General features: G+C 39.5%; 2 protein-coding genes across 3 annotated transcripts in view; one reads left to right on the forward strand and one right to left on the reverse strand.

The window, feature by feature from the left end:
• The window catches only part of LOC109427505 (uncharacterized protein DDB_G0290587), a 792,302-nt gene that overhangs the window by 381,462 nt on the left and 389,041 nt on the right, over positions 1-21,799 (forward strand). The window lies entirely within an intron of this gene.
• On the reverse strand, positions 1,816-5,445 carry LOC134284973 (uncharacterized). Its single transcript, XM_062844662.1, has 2 exons — positions 4,457-5,445; positions 1,816-2,102 (listed from the first exon to the last, which is right to left on the reverse strand). Exons 1-2 carry the CDS (start codon positions 5,131-5,133, stop codon positions 1,898-1,900), a joined length of 882 nt encoding a protein of 293 aa, XP_062700646.1. The 5' UTR covers positions 5,134-5,445; the 3' UTR covers positions 1,816-1,897.

Genomic DNA, 21,799 nt, shown 5'->3' on the forward strand with positions numbered 1-21,799 from the left:
TGGATAATTTCTGGAGTAACTTAACCCGTTAACGCCCAAGGTGTCTCACAATTTTAATCTTCAAATAAATTTGTTATCCAAGGTCAAGTTCCATTAAAATAAGCATGATTTAATGAAAAAAATGGAAGTCTATGGTGTAGTTCCAAAAAAATTCTTCATTGGAGGTCCTCAATGTCTGATAATTTTATCGAGTTCTACTTCAACCCAACTTCTACGCTATTGTTATATTCTGATCCGTATAGATACAATACAGCTCTAAACAAGTGAGAGAGATGATAATCACTCAAAAAGAATAGAAAAATGACTTATAAATTGGTACAGAAATAGAACCCGATAAACGCCTAAAAATATGCAATGCATGATTCAAGTAATTTCATGTAATTTCGACTGCAGTGTTCAACATTTCTCATTTTTTTAACAAATCAAACAAAGAGAGCTCTCAATGTGTGGCATAAGCAAACGTTAAAATGCTGTAGAAGTTAGATTTTACACAGATAATGATTTTTTGTAAAGTAATTGAGTTGCTCCTTCAGCACCCCACAAACTCTCTTTACGTACTCACCATACGTAAACTTTTCAGAAGTTTTTCATAGAAAATCGTACTGTTTTATTTAATTCGGTGTCTCATATTTACAGGTATTCCACTAACACGCCCAGGTTCATCATCATTCCATGTTTTGATATAAAATTTCAATCAGATATACTCGACACGGCTTCTCCACTTATTTTTGTACTACTCCATGATTGCTTATTAGTGAACAATATGTGGGTTTTATGGTGTTATTCTGGGTACTGTCAAAGTTACATCGAAAAGATAATATGAAATCCCCGAAAGAATCCCGGGAGGATTTACAGAAGGAATTCTAAGAGGCATATCTGGTAGAGTTCTGAGGGAATCTCAACTGAAAGCTTGGTGGTAATTCCTGAAATATTCACAGAAGAAATCCCAGGAGGAATTGCTGTATGAATCCCGAGCGAGGGTCCCGGCTCATAGAAAGAATTCCATTAGGATTCTCTGAATATGTTTCGACAGATCACTTTGAAAGTATACTAAAATGAATCTGTGAAGTGTGGAGCGGACCTGGTGTGATGGTTAGAACACTGGACTATCACGCCGAGGACCTGGGATCGAATCCCACTCCCGACAAACTTACAAAATGTGAGTTCTTCCTTCGGAAGGGAAGTAAAGCGTGGGTCCCGAGATGCCACGCCTAGGGCTAAAAATCTCGTTAATACAGATAAAAAAAAAATCTGTGAAGTAATGCCAGAAGATATCCGTGAAAGAATGCTGGGTAAAATTTCTGAAAGAATCCTTTGATGATTTTCCAAAGCAATTCTGGCAGAAATCCCTGGAGTTATTCCAGACGGAATCCCGTAAAGAATACCTGATGGAATCCTAAGAGAGATCATGACAGGCATGCCGGCCAGAAGCTGAGCAGGTATTCCTGCAAGAACCATAGAAGATGTCTCTATGATCTAGTAGGATTGCCTAAAAACAATCTCGGAAGAAACATATATTTTTCATATGTTTTTCCGGGAGGAATCTCCTAGGGAAAAACAGCAGGAATCCTGGAAGGAATCTTTGAAGGAATTCTAGCACAAATCCCTGAAAAAATGCAGAAAAGAATAACTAACAGAATCCTTTCAGGATTTTCCAAAGCAACTTCTGCAAAAATCCCTGAAGAGAACTCCAGAGCAATCCATACAGCAACCTTAGAAGCAATGGCTGAAGGAATCCCGGGAATAAACCTGAGAAGATTCTCGAAAGGAATGCCTGAAGAAATCCTGAAACGAATTCCTAAATGATTGATTGATTGATTTATTCACGACACTTTACACCGTTATGGTGCATTCGTGTCGATAAAAAAAACATCAAAACAATATAATATTAATCGATTTACATGGTTTGTTTCTTCCTCGATCTAGTTTGATAAACCTTCCATTCCAATTCAGCGTTTTGTCCATCCTCGTTGCAAGATCGTTTTGCGACGCTCTCTTCTCTTCTACCATTGTCCGTTTCAGTTGACAACCGTCTCTTCGCAGTCTCAGGCTCCCCTTCAGTTTCAACGGTTTCAATATCGTGCTCATCGGTATCGTTGTACCTGAGGAATTCCACGGAGTCATGTCAGTCGATCCTGAGCGACCATTTCGAAAATATCTGAAACTTTGCACAGTTTTTCAATTTCATATAAATCGCCATTTTTTGATATTAAACCTTCATATTCACTCACGACTAACTTTTCAAAAGGGTGTATGCGAAAATAGTTCTAAAATATTCTAAAAGCTGTACAGCAAAAACGGATTGTTCGATTGTTATAAATTTTTCAGCAAAGTTAGATAACTAAATGATGATTCCTTAGAAAATATACACTGTAAAAAATTTCTTTTTCTACTTTGAAAAAATATGATATTTGTCACAAAAACTCAAATATCTCAAAACCCTATCTTTTTACCAACTTCAATTTTTTAGGGGAAATGGCCCATTATATCAGCTATCTACCATAAAATTTTGGTGATGGTAAACTGATAAACAAAAAAGTTATGACATTTCAAACATTTCACAATTTTTACATTTAGTAACAAAAAAAAATTTTTTTCTGTGTAAATTATTTCGAGAATTATATTTTGATGCTGATTTTATTGTAAAGGCTACCGCCTGAATTAAACAAGTTGTTTTCATGATACTTTAGTTTGATTATTCGTAATTACTATAGTATCTATTTGAAACTTAGACGCGATCCAGTGTTGTGATCAAAAATATTGAGATTGTCATACTTTTTATTGTACGTGACTGGTGAAAAAATCCCTTGATAGTGTTGAAAAGCTGTTGATTATAAGAAAAATGGAATTGAATTTATTTTTAAGACAAAAGCTGTATAATAAAAGTTTTTTTATACGCGTATACGTCTAGTTTATCCGCAAAAAAAAAAAAAATACTACCGCTATGAATATTAAAAATTGTATAGTATTTTTTTTCTTCAGCCACCAACACCAAACAAGTAAGTTAAAATTAATAAGTGATTTTGTTTATTATAATCTAACGAACAAGATGAACAGTCGCTTTCTCAAAGGTCTTCAACTCAACGCTCTCTTGTAGACCGTTTGATGAAAAAAAAATGTTCAAAAGAGTTACGAAATCTCACCGAAAGCACCATAGATAAACTGAAAGAGACTGGTTATGCCCAAATGTCCACATTGTGTACAAAATTACGCATTTGCACGTCCTGCCGTCTAGAATTTGACAAACGAGCCATCTGTATATCATCGGTAAAGCAGGGCGCAGGAAGTTCGAAAACGACAACAACTGAAAAATTGCCATCAGCGACATCTGTTTAAACAATTTAATTACGCCCCTTTTCAAAAATGCCCTGTAATATTCTTCAACATCTATACCCATTTCAATATTTTTAACGTTGCAAAACACGCTTTCAACATTCATCTTGAAGAAGAGGGAAAACACTTGTCCTCAAATGTAACAGCAAATTAATGAACAAACGACTAATGCGCGGAGGGCGTGATAAAATCGGAACATTACGGTACATAGTATATTATATTATATGTATATATAATATATAATAAAAACAACTTGTTTTACTCACGCAAGGCCATTAACAATAAAATCAGCATCAAACTTCAATTTCCGGCCGAAATAATTTACACTAAAAAAAATTATTACTAAATGTGAAAATTGTGAAATGTTTGAATTGTCATAACTTTTTTGTTTATTTTCATGGTAGATTGCTAATACAATGGACCGTTTTCTCTAAAAAATTACGTTGGTAAAAAGATAGGGTTTTGAGATATTTGAGTTTTTGTGACAAAAATGATATTTTTTAATGTTAAAAAAGATTTTTTTCACAGTGTATATTTTCTTAGGAATCGCCATTTAGTTATCTAACTTTGCTGAACAATAAAATCAGCATCAAATCGCGATTTCCGGCCGAAATAATTTACACAGAAAAATTTTTTTTACTAAATGTAAAAATTGTGAAATTTTTGAAATGTTATAACTTTTTTGTTTATTAGTTTACCATCACCAAATTTTTATGGTAGATTGCTAATACAATGGACCGTTTTCCCTAAAAAATTCAAGTTGGTAAAAAGATAGGGTTTTGAGATATTTGAGTTTTTGTGACAAAAATGATGTTTTTCAATGATAAAATAGATTTTTTTTCACAGTGTATATTTTCTTAGAAATCACCATTTAGCTATCTAACTTTGCTGAAAAATTCATAACAATCGAACAATCCGTTTTTGCTGTGCATATTTTTGAATATTTTTGAACCATTTTCACATACACCCTTTTGAAAAGTTAGTCGTGGCTCTAAATAAAAATTTGATATCGAAAAATGGCGATTTAGATGGAACTGAAAAACTGTGCAAAGTTTCAGTTCAATAGAAAATCATGAATTAAAAATTTTCCTTAATTTTGATGCTGTTGCTTGGAATCGCTCACCTATTATCATCACCTTCATCGCCGCCGCCGCCGCCGCCGTCGTTGTCATCGTCACTTGTGTCGGTGAGAGTCGCAACCGATGGGTGATCAACAATTTTGCATTGTTTATCACCAATGCGGTTTTGCTTTTCAGCAGAGTTGGAGAGTAGTGTTGGCTTGCTTGATGATTGTGTGTTTAGTTTCGGGTACGTTACGTATGTGCTTTTACCGTTAACCACAATGCGAGACGGTAACGTCTTCTCCAGTCTCATTCGAAGAACTCTGACGCCGTTTGGAATCCCAGGTAAGAAATTTTTCCATACATCATTTTCGATGGAGATGACTTTACCGTACTGCTGCATGTGGCGCACGATGATATCGTTCGACATTTGCGGTGAAAGGTCGTGGATCTTCACGGTGGTCGTGGGGCCATCCACGTAGACTGGGATGTAATACGTTTTTCCTTCGTGGATGTAGTAATGTTGGAGATGATGTTGCTTTTGTAATCGTGGTGCTACGCCAGCGTCATTCATCTCAATATACACACAGTTTTTGATATTGTGTATTTGGATGTTCTTGACGTCGGCCAGGTCGAGTTTTAAGTCGTCCTTGAGGAATTCCTCAATCTGGTCCAGTACAGGTCGTCGTGGCAGGACACTAAAGTCGACGACGAGTGTGTTTTTCCTATGCGTAGACATCCTGCAAAGGCTGCAAAATTCCAACACAACAGGAACGACGGACTAAGACGTAGAGCTGTACGAAAACACTTGTGAATTCCTAAAGGTATCTCAAAAAGGAACCACAGCTCATCTAATCTGATCTCAATTCTTCACACTACTCTCTAGCCTCTACCTTACTGTCTACTTTGCCCTCTATTCCAACCGTCTATCCTAAGCTCTATCATAACCTACAACCTTACCTTCTGCCCCACCCTCTTAACTATCCTCTACCATAAACACTGCACTATCCTTTACCATAACCTCTAGTCTATATTGTGCTTAATCGTACCGTCTACCCTAACATTTTTCCTACCCTCAAACCTACTCTCTATTCTACCCTTCTCCCTACCGTCCATTCTATCCTCTACCCTAACCTTCTACTCCACTCCCTCTACTCTATCCTTCACCCAAACCCTCTACCCGACCGTCTGCTCCACCCTTTAACCTACCAGCTACCCTACCATCTACCATGACCCTCTACCCTGTGTCTCATAAAGCCCGATCGGTAGATACCCATATTGCATGATATTATAGCTCAAACTACAATTCCGTGGCCGCCATCTTAGGTATGGTCCGCCATCTTGGGTTTCAAAATGGCGTCGGATATTCATTTTTGAGATCTACTCATAAAGCCCGATCGATAGATACCCATATTACATGGTTTCATAGTACAAATTCTCATTCTGAGGCCACCATTTTGGATGTGGGCCGCCATCTTGGATGTCGAAATAGAGTCAAATATCGTTTTTTGACTTCTACTCATGAAGCCCGATCGATAGATACCCATACGGCATAGTATCATAGCTCAAACTACCATTCCGTGGCCGCCATCTTGGATATGGTCTGCCATCTTGGATTTCAAAATGGCGTTAAATATCGAATTTTTACATCTACTCATGAAGCCCGATCGATAGATACCCATATTGCACGGTATCGTAGCTCAAACTACCATTCCATGGCCGCCATCTTGGATATGGTCCGCCATCTTTGATTTTGAAATGGGGTCAAATATCGATTTTGACTTCTACTCATGAAGCCCGATCGATAGATACCCATATTGCATGGTATCAAAGCTCAAACTACCATTCCGTGACCGCTATCTTCGATATGATCCGCCATCTTGGATTTTAAAATGGCGTAAAATATCGATTTTGACTTCTACTCATCAAGCCCGATCGATAGATACCCATATTGCATGGCATTATAGATCAAACTACCATTCCATGGCCGCCATATTGGATATGGCACACTTGGATTTCAAAATGGCGTCGGATATTCATTTTTGAGTTCTACTTGTGAAGCCCGTTCGATAGATACCCATATTGCATAGTATCCGAAGCAGCATTGCCGTTGAAAACATATATTCTTGAGTTTTGACCGCCATCTTGGAACCTAAGCCGCCATCTTGAATTTCAATATCCCTGCTACCACCTCCGCATATTAAGGAATGTGTATACCAAATTTGATTGAAATTTCTTGACGCATTTCAGAGTTATGCTTATGTACCGGCATACATATATACATACATACATACAGACATATAAACATACAAATATACAAACATACAAGCATATAAACATACAATCATACATACATCGACTTTTGTATGTTTTGATTAACAACTCTGCCGAAGAAATTAAATGTAAATTATTAACCATAGTCAAGATTCCAGGGAAATATTTTTTTTTTCGCATTGGAAATGAAGCTCACAGATCGTGACAATATGCATTCTTTGCAGCATCGTTTACGCCACCTAGTAAACCAGTCACGAACTATATTGTCCACTATGAGCAAGGTATGGGTGTGGAGAACATCTTCTCTGTAGAAAGTATTCTAAAATTTTGCATAATTCTGGAGATATTCACATATAAAGGACGCTGGGCGTTCGGGGCATCTGCCCTATAAATAGGACGCTGGGCGGATATGGGTTAAGATACCTTTTCGGATTTCTTTCTAAGAATCATTGGAGAAATTTCAGAAAGAATTCTGAACTTTTAATTTCCTAAAAATAAAACGCTGTTAGAATATCTGGAATACATGGATGGTTTTCTGAAAGAATCTCCGAAGAATTTTCTGAAATAATTCATGGAGGAGTTTTTTAAGTATGATTTTTTTATGGAAGGATTTTTGATGAAATTTCTGGAGGGTCCTCTATAGGAATTATTGGAGAATATATGCCTCCAAGAATGTCATTCGTAAATTTCCATGAAAAAAGAGATATACATATAAAATATTATGCAAGATAATGTGCTTATGAAACTTATGAGATTACCGCCAAGAATTTTGTTGATAATTCATTATGGTTTACAAAAGAGACTCGTTTGATATCTAAATCAGAATAAGTGAGGATTTTCAAAGTACTGCTATACGAAATCATTAAATGAAGTCGCACAAAATGTTCCAAAACATTCACTAGAAGAACTTCAGGAAAATACGTCTAATATGCACAAGAAAAACAATAGCAACTGTTTAAAGATTATCACTTTTATTGCTATCAGGTTTAACCTTTGGAGCCGGAGGGGTCAAAATGACCCCGGCGATGAAACCGAGCAAAACAACTGGCTCACTGTGCCTTTTGTGTGCATTTTATAGTATAAGTGTCTTCGGAAGAAATGTCAAAAATAGCAGAATGAACGACTTTGCAAAAGAAAGTTTTCTTCTAATGCGCTTCTCTAAAAAGCTAAAACTGATCTAGATCAGTTGCAACTTGTCTAGATCAAATATTATGTTACTAAATTTTAGTGCAAACTCTTACAAGACACTTCCCTGAAAACAGCAAACCTCTAGGATGGATATCCAGAGCACTAGAAGTTTTGTCTGTCCATAACAGCGTTCTGCCCCAGTGTGCCACGTCAGGTTGCAGGTCAATATGGGCAAGAGGAAGGAAGTGATGATTGCAATCATTTGTAGCTACAGTAGACCGAATACACCTTTGCGTCTGCACAAATTCATGAGGATTTCGAAGTGTTGGTGGGATGGAGTTGACAGAGGGTTCACACATTAGTGCGTGGATGCCAGGCGTAAGGTTTAGTGTGTTTAATTTACTCTGAATATAATGCGACACAGTTCGCTTGATTGCATAACTCGTAGGCGTTATCTGATAGATTGACAATGTGCTGTGAAAGTTGGAAGGAAGGAAAACGGGCTTTTCAACCCATATCTGTTCTAGCGATGGCTATGAACATGTGAATATACATAAGCTGTATATGTGGAGAGGAGAAAGTGTATAGAAAGATACAAAGTAATAGGAAAGGGATGGGCCAGGGAATGAACCCAGGACCATCTGCATATTAATCAGAAACGGTACTCACTAGACCACCAAGCCCGTAAAAAAAGTGTATTAACCCTCGAGCGATCGCGCTGTTATATTTTGTACAACACGTTGAAAAAATCTCGCTTTTTGTACTCAGCATTAGCGTGGTGCTGACGCAGGTAGCCAACCGCGCGAGTTACGGAAGGTTAAAGGGTTACTAAATTTAGTTGGTTGTAAATGAAGGTATACTTGTCCTCTTTATGATTTTCCACTATGTGGTCCAATTTATTCCGGAGTGGCCACCGGCAATCAGTTAGAAGAAAAAGTGAGGTTTTGGCTTTAAAATATCCTTTCAATAAAATGTTTAATGTAAGTTAGATGAATCCATTCGGTTAATCTTCTTACCATTAACGTATATTGGACATAAAGGGGAAGTTTTAAGTTTCACAGTACTTGAGGCTGATTAGTTGCTTACGACGCCACTTAGTGGCAGTATTCTGAAGTTAGATCTTGCTCCAAGTTTCAAAACGCACCATGCTGTGGTGTGAGGGTTCAATTCCTGCTCCGGACGATTAAGCTTTTCGTCAGAATAGTTTCTTTTTCGTATGCACTGGTGCATGCTCCTCATTGACGTATCTAGGATTTTTTCCTAGGGGGTGCCTGGGGGGTGCCAGTTTCAGTGGCTTCCAGGTTGTTTTGCTTTTTTTTTTTTTTTGTAAAAAGAAATACCGATCCACCCTCAATTTCTTAGTACAATGATATACTGTGTCGCGGGACAAATTAGCCCAAAAATTTATACGCGCTCTTATTTAAAGAACAGTTTTTTTTAATCCGAACCGTTGTACTGATTTAACACTCTCCCCGCCATGTGAGGTTTGAGAACCTGATAACTTGATTACATAAAAAACATGGAATTTATATTTTCAGTTTGAACTATACAATCATCACAACCCCTTTGTTTGTGGATTGAATACATTGATTAAGAATACATTTCCAGAGCAATTGTTAGAAGTGTAAATCTCCTAAACTATAAAATATTCACAAATTTGCGTGTAACTTGTATTCATCGTGACATCCTCTTTGTTTATTGCATGATAACAACCCTTATAAAATAGTTTTCAAGAACAATTGTAAGAGACTTTTTTTTCCTCATCTGTTGTGAAAATTAAGCCACTGCGTCCAATAAGCTGAACTTTTGTGGCATTATAAGAATTAAAAATACTTGAAAATGCAAAATCATTTTTGCAATTGCATTTTTGGTTTGGCCACAACATTCGATTTTTCTCTTCGGGATTCTGACTCTATGATATAATTTAATACAAGAAATTGGTGTTTTCGGCAAAACATTGTTTCGGTAATTCCTCAGCGAATATTCCCGGCAATTTATTTGGAAATTGTTTTGCAATTTATTTTAATTAGGACTCCTTTTAGAAATCTCTCAGTAATTGCTTGAATGTGGCAAATTTCTTTTGCAATATCTCTAAGAATTTATTTGGTAATATGTCTGGAATTTGATATTAAACACCTTTTACGCATCCTTTGAAAATGTCATCGGAAATTACTTTGGAAATTTCTTCGGCAATTCCACTAGCAGTTTATTTGACATTTTTTTTATTTCATATGCAAATCTTTTGACATGTTTTCTGAAGCAACTCCCGACCAATTTTTTAAGTAGTCTTTCAAGGGATGTTCAAGCAATTATATTGATATTTGCTTTTTAAAATTCTCCCATGACTCTTCAGGTAGTTTCTTTAGGAATTCTTTTAGTGAAGCCTTTGTTAATTCATTCGATATTGACTCTGGGAACTTCCTCACATTTTTTTTTTTGGAAATATCTTCGGCAAGTCATTTTACTTTTTTTTTCGGACTTTCGTCGATTTTTAGACTTCCATTATCTATGCTATTAGGTATTTCTTCACCAATTTCTTCGGAAACTCCTTCGGAAGTTCTTTTAAAAATCGCTTCTATAATTTAAATAAATATTCTTTAGACAACTTCTTCTTGATTTCTTCAGTAATTATGTAAGGAATTCCTGCAGCAGATGATTTCGGAATACCTTCGGTATTTCCGATGTTACTTGCATTGAACGTCTATTTGGGAATTTTATCAGCAAATCCTTTGGAAATCTTGGAAACTTCTATTATTACTTTAGGAATTTCTTCGGTAACTCTTTTGGAAATTCATTGGGCAATTTTCTTAGAGATTCCATACGAGAATTTCTTTAAAAAAACTCTGGTGGTTCTTTAAAAATTCTTTTACTGCAATTACTTTTGGAATTCTTTCTAAATTCTCTTAAGGAATTCCTTTGATGATTTCGGAAAATTCTTCGAAAATTTCTTCAAAATTTTTTTGTGGAATTTTTTATAAAATATGTTTTGGCAATTTTTTGTGAGGTTTGATTCGGCCAATTTCTTTAAAAAGCCTTACTATTTTTATCAGGAATTCCTCTAGTAGTTCTTATATGAATTCTTTTGGTAACTACTTTGAAAGCTCTAAGGTAATTTTGATGGTTTTTCCCGGCAATTTCTCTGGGAATTTGTCGGGAAATTTTTCGTGAATTTAAAAGGATTTTCTTTAAGCAAGTCCATTTGAGAATTTTTAAATTTCCAGTTCAGCAATTTTTGGAAGCAATAAATTTAAATACAATTAAATCATAAAAAATTACAAAAGTAAACACGATAAAATTACCAAAATAACTGAAAAAGAAATTATTAAAATAATTACGAATAGTAATTGAAATATGAAAAAAAAATCAAAGAAATTGTTGATTGCATTCCCAAGAAACGTAACTAGCTGAAGGTTAGTTTCTTAAACTAAAGTTTGCTTAAGAGTGGTTTGTTCCTCTCATATAAAGCTAAAATGTTCGGTTCCAATGAAACTACCGTAGAAATTAAAAAATAAAAACAACTATGCCTAAGGAACCCTCAAAGAAATGGCCATACTGCGGTTTAGCAAATTCCGAGCCATGTGCTCGAATTCCAACAGAACGCGATTTTTTCCACAAATTCATCTCTCATTTTGTCAATTAGCAACATACTGTGCCTTCTAATTGATTACAAGTTTTTCCCGTACATTCCTACAGGATTTCCCTAGAGATTTCTCTACAAATTCCAACTATTTCCGAAATTCGTTTAGGGATTCCTCTAGAGATTTCTATTGGGATTCCTTCAGCTAGAATTCCTTGAAGAAGGCCAAGGGGAGTTCCAGGTGTAATGCAATGATTAATATCTAGAGTAATCCATGAATTCCTGGATGAGTCTTTAGAAAAAAATGTCTGGAAGAATCAAAGGCGTTTATGGAAGTATCCTAGGAAAACTGCCTAGAAGAATACCGGCAAGAATTCCAGGAGATATCTCTAGAGGGATTCCTGCAGATATTACAGTAATATTTTGTGGAGGAGACCTAGGAGGCATTCCTGAAACATTAGATGCAGCCGGAATCGCTTAATCCTAGGAGGAGTTCCTAGAAGAATACCACAGAAGGAATAGCTTGAAAAATCCAGCTGAAATTCCTAGATAAAGGCCAAGAGGAGTTCCTGTAGGAATCACATGAGAAATTTATGAGAGAATCCGTGGACAAAATATCTTGGATAAAAATTCCTAGTGGAATCACTGGAGAGTTTCTGAAGAAATCACAAGAATAATCTCAGGAGGTATTCCTAGATAGATTCAGGGATGTATTACAGTAGAAGTTCTTGGGGAAATCCCCTGTGAAATTTCTGGAAGAGCCTCTGTAGAAAGTCCTGGATATATCCTTGAAGAAATGTATGGAAGAATCAATGAAGGAATTTTATAGAAAAAATTCAGGGAGACCTTCCGGAATAACTTTCCTAGTAGAATTCCAGAAGGTAGCACAGTGAGAATTTTTAGAGAAGAAGAGAAATTGCTGGAAGAATCGCAGCAGGAGATGCTTGAGAAATCCTAGCTACAATTTCCGGATGAAGGCCAATATAAGCGCCTGGAGGAATTCCAAGAGAAATTTCTGGAAGAATCTCTGAATGAAATCTCTGAAGGAATTCCTGGAAGAATCACCGGAGGTACTGCTGAGGAACTTCTGAAAGCATCCCAGGAAGGTTGCTTGAATAATTCCACCAAAAATTCCTGAAGAAACCCCAATAGAATTTTTTTGAGGATTCCTTAGGAAAATTCTGAGAAGAATCATAGTAAGAATTTCCAAAGAAATCTTAGCCGAATTTGCTGGATTAATCTCTGCAGAAATTTCTAGTATGTACAACCCCATCAGGACTGCCTGAGGGAAGTTTATTGAAGAAATATCGTGAGGAATCCATAAAGGAAGCCTAGAGAAATCACTGTACGAATAGATAGAGGTATTTCTGAAGGAATCTATTCAGAAATCTGATGATTGTTCTTCCAAAACGCCAAAACGTACAACAGTTATATAAGTAATTCCGGATGTGCTTAAGTTTTGTTCAAATGTGCCATTGATAAATGTTAACAAATTTTAGGTGACTATCAAGGAAAAAATCTAGGGGGTGCCAAATTTATTCTAGGGGGTGCCAGGCACCCCTGGAACCCCCCCTAGCTACGCCAATGATGCTCCTGCTCCATGTGCCGCTCGTCTAGTGTTTAGTTTCATTCAGTCCACTGTACAGCCTCTGACTGAAGACGGTGTCCGTGTCTTTATTAGGATTTTATTAATGAAGGAAATTGAAGCATTTCCCTTGAAAATTACAAGGGGATAAATAACAAGATATAAAAATTGAAATGTATGAGCTCTATAATTTATTGATTTTTTAAATGCATTACATCGTTACGAATAGACACTCGTTGATGGAACAATCATTCCAGCCCCCAATTAGAAACCATAAAATTCCACTCAGTTTGAATCCTAGTCCTTGATTTCGCCCAAATGAACTCCGCCAAATCCAGACGTTTCCCATTAGGGTGTAAATCATGCGAGACGATGCCTTTCCACCACCACCACCACCATACAGCGAACATTGGATCACATTTCACTTGGCGAAAAGCGATTACATACCGCCTTCAGCATTCCATCAATTCCCAGCACAGCAGCGCACAAGGACAACGACAAGTCGGGCCTCCTTCTCGGTGCAAATGCAATTTATCATCTCTATCAAGCAGCAGCGGCGTGGTGGCTCGGCGTTCCTCCGTTCTGTGCTGGAACGACTCGCAGTCTAGGCCGACGAGACGAGAACAAGAGCCTTTTCCACTCGGGTAGCTTCAGACAATGCCGGAGGAATTCATCCAACCAACCAACCGTCGTCGTCTCCGACGACGAAGTTCCACAGCACCATGGTTCCTGGAGGTGGGCGAAGCCGCAATCCGTGTCAAAGGTTAACCGAGAGTTTTGCCTACGACGAGATTCGATTTGGCGATGAAATCAAACCCGTCGTGGAAGTGCTTCAATTTGAATGCCGACTCAAGATTCGTTCGGTTGTGGAATTCGAGAATTTGTGGCGGACGTCCTTCCCAATTACCGTAAATCGAATTACGCTTGTTTACTTGGGCGCAGTTTCCCATTTTTGTTGTTTACCCAAAAAACAGCAGCCGCGCCCCTCGCTAATGAGACTCGAAAGTTAATTGTTTTCTCAGGAAGAAAATTTCCGCGAAAGTTATATCTTGGATGAGGAGAGACACCAGCGTGCTCGATGACACCGGAAGATAGGTGGTACCATCCGAATAAGGACAGCAGCAGCGAGGCGCGTCCTTCTTTCCGACTGAAGTCTCGTCGCTTGTTGTCAACATCAATGACGATGATGACGCGAATGCTCTGCAATGTTTATTTACAGTCGGCGACGAGGACGAGGCGCGCGTTCATCGTACTTATATTCCGAAAACTTGATAAGCTTACACACAGTGTATAGAGATATAGGTATAGAGGCCTCTATTAGCTTCAGCACAGCACAGTGCGCTGCATAGATATGCCTAGAGTTGGAGTTGCCTCCTAATTGTTTGCTTCCGCTTGTTTCTTCGAATTAATTAAAATGTCTCTCAGCGAAGTTTTCGTAAATACAATGAGGAGTTCAGCTAGGATGCAATACAGCAGAGATACCATTATTTTGAAAATTTCAGAGATTTACAAAAAGTTTGAAACAAGATGTCCCCTAGAAATTCTGGAAATACTCCGGAATTTCCAGAGGAAATTCGTTGGAATTTCCAGGGGAAATTCTTTGGAATTTTGAGGGAAAATTCGTTGGAATTTTCAGGGGAAATTCGTTGGAATTTTCAGGGGAAATTCGTTGGAATTTCCAGGGGAAATTCTTTGGAATTTCCAGGGGAAATTCTTTGGAATTTTGAGGGGAAATTCTTTGGAATTTTCAGGGGAAATTCGTTGGAATTTTCAGGGGAAATTCGTTGGAATTTTCAGGGGAAATTCGTTGGAATTTCCAGGGGAAATTCTTTGGAATTTCCAGGGGAAATTCTTTGGAATTTTGAGGGGAAATTCGTTGGAATTTCCAGGAGAAATTCGTTGGAATTTCCAGGAGAAATTCGTTGGAGTTTCCAGAGGAAATTCGTTGGAATTTCCAGGGGAAATTCGTTGGAATTTCCAGGAGAAATTCGTTGGAATTTCCAGGGGAAATTCGTTGGAATTTCCAGGGGAAATTCGTTGGAATTTCCAGGGGAAATTCGTTGGAATTTCCAGGGGAAATTCGTTGGAATTTCCAGGGGAAATTCGTTGGAATTTCCAGGGGAAATTCGTTGGAATTTCCAGGGGAAATTCGTTGGAATTTCCAGGGGAAATTCGTTGGAATTTCCAGGGGAAATTCGTTGGAATTTCCAGGGGAAATTCGTTGGAATTTCCAGGGGAAATTCGTTGGAATTTCCAGGGGAAATTCGTTGGAATTTCCAGGGGAAATTCGTTGGAATTTTCAGGGGAAATTCGTTGGAATTTTCAGGGGAAATTCGTTGGAATTTTCAGGGGAAATTCGTTGGAATTTCCAGGGGAAATTCTTTGGAATTTCCAGGGGAAATTCTTTGGAATTTTGAGGGGAAATTCGTTGGAATTTTCAGGGGAAATTCGTTGGAATTTTCAGGGGAAATTCGTTGGAATTTTCAGGGGAAATTCGTTGGAATTTCCAGGGGAAATTCTTTGGAATTTCCAGGGGAAATTCTTTGGAATTTTGAGGGGAAATTCGTTGGAATTTCCAGGAGAAATTCGTTGGAATTTCCAGGAGAAATTCGTTGGAGTTTCCAGAGGAAATTCGTTGGAATTTCCAGGGGAAATTCGTTGGAATTTCCAGGAGAAATTCGTTGGAATTTCCAGGGGAAATTCGTTGGAATTTCCAGGGGAAATTCGTTGGAATTTCCAGGGGAAATTCGTTGGAATTTCCAGGGGAAATTCGTTGGAATTTCCAGGGGAAATTCGTTGGAATTTCCAGGGGAAATTCGTTGGAATTTCCAGGGGAAATTCGTTGGAATTTCCAGGGGAAATTCGTTGGAATTTCCAGGGGAAATTCGTTGGAATTTCCAGGGGAAATTCGTTGGGATTTCCAGGGGAAATTCGTTGGGATTTCCAGGGGAAATTCGTTGGAATTTCCAGGGGAAATTCGTTGGAATTTCCAGGGGAAATTCGTTGGAATTTCCAGGGGAAATTCGTTGGAATTTCCAGGGGAAATTCGTTGGAATTTCCAGGGGAAATTCGTTGGAATTTCCAGGGGAAATTCGTTGGAATTTCCAGGGGAAATTCGTTGGAATTTCCAGGGGAAATTCGTTGGAATTTCCAGGGGAAATTCGTTGGAATTTCCAGGGGAAATTCGTTGGAATTTCCAGGGGAAATTCGTTGGAATTTCCAGGGGAAATTCGTTGGAATTTCCAGGGGAAATTCGTTGGAATTTCCAGGGGAAATTCGTTGGAATTTCCAGGGGAAATTCGTTGGAATTTCCAGGGGAAATTCGTTGGAATTTCCAGGGGAAATTCGTTGGAATTTCCAGGGGAAATTCGTTGGAATTTCCAGGGGAAATTCGTTGGAATTTCCAGGGGAAATTCGTTGGAATTTCCAGGGGAAATTCGTTGGAATTTCCAGGGGAAATTCGTTGGAATTTCCAGGGGAAATTCGTTGGAATTTCCAGGGGAAATTCGTTGGAATTTCCAGGGGAAATTCGTTGGAATTTCCAGGGGAAATTCGTTGGAATTTCCAGGGGAAATTCGTTGGAATTTCCAGGGGAAATTCGTTGGAATTTCCAGGGGAAATTCGTTGGAATTTCCAGGAGAAATTCGTTGGAATTTCCAGGGGAAATTCGTTGGAATTTCCAGGGGAAATTCGTTGGAATTTCCAGGGGAAATTCGTTGGAATTTCCAGGGGAAATTCGTTGGAATTTCCAGGGGAAATTCGTTGGAATTTCCAGGAGAAATTCGTTGGAATTTCCAGGGGAAATTCGTTGGAATTTCCAGGGGAAATTCGTTGGAATTTCCAGGGGAAATTCGTTGGAATTTCCAGGGGAAATTCGTTGGAATTTCCAGGGGAAATTCGTTGGAATTTCCAGGGGAAATTCGTTGGAATTTCCAGGGGAAATTCGTTGGAATTTCCAGGGGAAATTCGTTGGAATTTCCAGGGGAAATTCGTTGGAATTTCCAGGGGAAATTCGTTGGAATTTCCAGGGGAAATTCGTTGGAATTTCCAGGGGAAATTCGTTGGAATTTCCAGGGGAAATTCGTTGGAATTTCCAGGGGAAATTCGTTGGAATTTCCAGGGGAAATTCGTTGGAATTTCCAGGGGAAATTCGTTGGAATTTCCAGGGGAAATTCGTTGGAATTTCCAGGGGAAATTCGTTGGAATTTCCAGGGGAAATTCGTTGGAATTTCCAGGGGAAATTCGTTGGAATTTCCAGGGGAAATTCGTTGGAATTTCCAGGGGAAATTCGTTGGAATTTCCAGGGGAAATTCGTTGGAATTTCTAGGGGAAATTCGTTGGAATTTCCAGGGGAAATTCGTTGGAATTTCCAGGGGAAATTCGTTGGAATTTCCAGGGGAAATTCGTTGGAATTTCCAGGGGAAATTCGTTGGAATTTCCAGGGGAAATTCGTTGGAATTTCCAGGGGAAATTCGTTGGAATTTCCAGGGGAAATTCGTTGGAATTTCCAGGGGAAATTCGTTGGAATTTCCAGGGGAAATTCGTTGGAATTTCCAGGGGAAATTCGTTGGAATTTCCAGGGGAAATTCGTTGGAATTTCCAGGGGAAATTCGTTGGAATTTCCAGGGGAAATTCGTTGGAATTTCCAGGGGAAATTCGTTGGAATTTCCAGGGGAAATTCGTTGGAATTTCCAGGGGAAATTCGTTGGAATTTCCAGGGGAAATTCGTTGGAATTTCCAGGGGAAATTCGTTGGAATTTCCAGGGGAAATTCGTTGGAATTTTCAGGGGAAATTCGTTGGAATTTCCAGGGGAAATTCGTTGGAATTTCCAGGGGAAATTCGTTGGAATTTCCAGGGGAAATTCGTTGGAATTTCCAGGGGAAATTCGTTGGAATTTCCAGGGGAAATTCGTTGGAATTTCCAGGGGAAATTCGTTGGAATTTCCAGGGGAAATTCGTTGGAATTTCCAGGGGAAATTCGTTGGAATTTCCAGGGGAAATTCGTTGGAATTTCCAGGGGAAATTCGTTGGAATTTCCAGGGGAAATTCGTTGGAATTTCCAGGGGAAATTCGTTGGAATTTCCAGGGGAAATTCGTTGGAATTTCCAGGGGAAATTCGTTGGAATTTCCAGGGGAAATTCGTTGGAATTTCCAGGGGAAATTCGTTGGAATTTCCAGGGGAAATTCGTTGGAATTTCCAGGGGAAATTCGTTGGAATTTCCAGGGGAAATTCGTTGGAATTTCCAGGGGAAATTCGTTGGAATTTCCAGGGGAAATTCGTTGGAATTTCCAGGGGAAATTCGTTGGAATTTCCAGGGGAAATTCGTTGGAATTTCCAGGGGAAATTCGTTGGAATTTCCAGGGGAAATTCGTTGGAATTTCCAGGGGAAATTCGTTGGAATTTCCAGGGGAAATTCGTTGGAATTTCCAGGGGAAATTCGTTGGAATTTCCAGGGGAAATTCGTTGGAATTTCCAGGGGAAATTCGTTGGAATTTCCAGGGGAAATTCGTTGGAATTTCCAGGGGAAATTCTCCGGAGTTTCCCAGGGAAATTCTCCGGAATGTCCAGGGGAAATTCTCCGGAATGTTCAGGGGAAATTCGTTGGAATTTCCAGAGGAAATTCTCCGGAATTTCCAGCGGAAATTCTCCGCAATTTCCAAGGGAAATTCTCGGGAATTTCCAGGAAAAAATTCTCCGGAATTTCCAGGAAAAATTTTTCCGGAATTTCCAAGGAGAAATTTTCCGGAATTTCCAGGGAAAATTCTCCGCAATTTCCAGGGGAAATCCTCCGCAATTTCCAAGGGAAATTCTCAGCAATTTCCAAGGGAAATTCTCCGGAATATCCAAGAGAAATTCTCAGGAATTTCCAAGGGAAATTCTCCGGAATTTCCAAGGAAAATTCTCCAGAGTTTCCAAGGGAAATTCTCCGGAATTTCCAGGGGAAATTCTCCGGAATTTCCAGGGGAAATTCTCCGGAATTTCCAGGGGAAATTCTCCGGAATTTCCAGGGGAAATTCTCCCGGAATTTCCAGGGGAGAAATTCTCCGGAATTTCCAGGGGAAATTCTCCGGAATTTCCAGGGGAAATTCTCCGGAATTTCCAGGGGAAATTCTCCTGAATTTCCAGGGGAAATTCTCCGGAATTTCCAGGGGAAATTCTCCGGAATTTCCAGGGGAAATTCTCCGGAATTTCCAGGGGAAATTCTCCGGAATTTCCAGGGGAAATTCTCCGGAATTTCCAGGGGAAATTCTCCAGATTTTTCCAGGGGAAATTCTCCGGAATTTCCAGGGGAAATTCTCCGGAATTTCCAGGGGAAATTCTCCGGAATTTCCAGGGGGAAATTCTCCGGAATTTCCAGGGGAAATTCTCCGGAATTTCCAGGGGAAATTCTCCGGAATTTCCAGGGGAAATTCTCCGGAATTTCCAGGGGAAATTCTCCGGAATTTCCAGGGGGAAATTCTCCGGAATTTCCAGGGGGAAATTCTCCGGAATTTTCCAGGGGGAAATTCTCCGGAATTTCCAGGGGGAAATTCTCCGGAATTTCCAGGGGAAATTCTCCGGAATTTCCAGGGGAAATTCTCCGGAATTTCCAGGGGAAATTCTCCGGAATTTCCAGGGGAAATTCTCCGGAATTTCCAGGGGAAATTCTCCGGAATTTCCAGGGGAAATTCTCCGGAATTTCCAGGGGAAATTCTCTGGAATTTCCAGGGGAAATTCTCCGGAATTTCCAGGGGAAATTCTCCGGAATTTCCAGGGGAAATTCTCCGGAATTTCCAGGGGAAATTCTCCGGAATTTCCAGGGAAAATTCTCTGGAATTTCCAGGGAAAATTCTCTGGAATTTCCAGGGGGAAATTCTCCGGAATTTCCAGGGGAAATTCTCCGGAATTTCCAGGGGAAATTCTCTCTGAATTTCCAGGGGAAATTCTCCGGAATTTCCAGGGGAAATTCTCCGGAATTTCCAGGGGAAATTCTCCGGAATTTCCAGGGGGAAATTCTCCGGAATTTCCAGGGGAAATTCTCCGGAATTTCCAGGGGAAATTCTCCGGAATTTCCAGGGGAAATTCTCCGGAATTTCCAGGGGAAAATTCTCCGGAATTTCCAGGGGAAATTCTCCGGAATTTCCAGGGGAAATTCTCCGGAATTTCCAGGGGAAATTCTCCAGATTTTCCAGGGGAAATTCTCCGGAATTTCCAGGGGAAATTCTCCGGAATTTCCAGGGGAAATTCTCCGGAATTTCCAGGGGAAATTCTCCGGAATTTCCAGGGGGAAATTCTCCGGAATTTCCAGGGGAAATTCTCCGGAATTTCCAGGGGAAATTTTCCGGAATTTCCAGGGGAAATTCTCCGGAATTTCCAGGGGAAATTCTCCGGAATTTCCAGGGGAAATTCTCCGGAATTTCCAGGGGAAATTCTCCGGAATTTCCAGGGGAAATTCTCCGGAATTTCCAGGGGAAATTCTCCGGAATTTCCAGGGGAAATTCTCCGGAATTTCCAGGGGAAATTCTCCGGAATTTCCAGGGGAAATTCTCTGGAATTTCCAGGGGAAATTCTCCGGAATTTCCAGGGGAAATTCTCCGGAATTTCCAGGGGAAATTCTCCGGAATTTCCAGGGGAAATTCTCCGGAATTTCCAGGGGGAAATTCTCCGGAATTTCCAGGGGAAATTCTCCGGAATTTCCAGGGGAAATTCTCCGGAATTTCCAGGGAAAATTCTCTGGAATTTCCAGGGAAAATTTTCTGAATTTCCAGGGGAAATTCTCCGGAATTTCCAGGGGAAATTCTCCGGAATTTCCAGGGGAAATTCTCCGGAATTTCCAGTGGAAATTCTCCGGAATTTCCAGGGGAAATTCTCCAGGGGAAAGTCTCCGGAATTTCCAGGGGAAATTCTCCTTTATTTCCAGAGAAAGTTCTTCGGAATTTCCAGTGAAAATTCTCCGGAATTTCCAGGGGAAATTCTTCGGAATTTTTAGGAGAAGTTCTCCAGAATTTCCAAGGGAAATTCTCTGGAATTTCCAGGGGAAATTCTCCGGAATTTCCAGGGGAAATTCTTTGGAATTTTTAGGATACATTCTCCAGAATTTCCAAGGGAAATTCTCTGGAATTGCCAGGAGAAATTCTTCGGAATTTCCAGGGGAAATTCTCCGGAATTTTCAGGGGAAATTCTCAGCAGTTTTCACAGGAAATTCTCCGGAATTTCTCGTGAAGATTCTCCGAAATTTTCTAAGAATATTCTTTGGAAGTTACAGGGGAAGTTTTCCGAAACTTCCTGGAGAATTTCTTCGAAATTTAAATGAGAAATTCTCCGGAATTTCCAGCATTGATAACACTGGTAAATCCCTTCAACCAAATAAAACTACCATGATTGTGATGTGATAAATGGATTTCCCCCAAGCCACCCACCTCGCATATTGGTCATCTCGAATATTAGCAGAGATTGTGATTCATACAAATCAGTAAGCGGATTACCTTAGTTTTCAATTAGGTGAACATTGGCCATTTCTCTCTCTCACTCTCTGCTTCTACCGGTCAGTCGGGGACGGACATGTAGCTGACCAACTAGGGTCCAGTCCACCCCAGCTGGAAGTGGAAACAAAAGACGACCAGGGACAAGGCAGGGGGTTAACAATCGGTATGGGGTTTGGACATGGATCGATTGCTGCTCCACTGGCAATCTTAAATCTCCGTTCTGAACCGGCAGCATCGACCGACATGCATCACATGTGGTGACTATGGAGAATGAATGGAGTTTGGTTTTGGGTCTGGGAATATTCGGAATTTGGGGCACTAGCGCTGGCTGGCTGGCTGGTTGGGGAGAAGGTTAAACCGGAACAATCAAAGCAC

Source organism: Aedes albopictus, chromosome 1, assembly GCF_035046485.1.
Source record: "Aedes albopictus strain Foshan chromosome 1, AalbF5, whole genome shotgun sequence".
NCBI classification, from domain to species: Eukaryota; Metazoa; Arthropoda; class Insecta; order Diptera; family Culicidae; genus Aedes; species Aedes albopictus.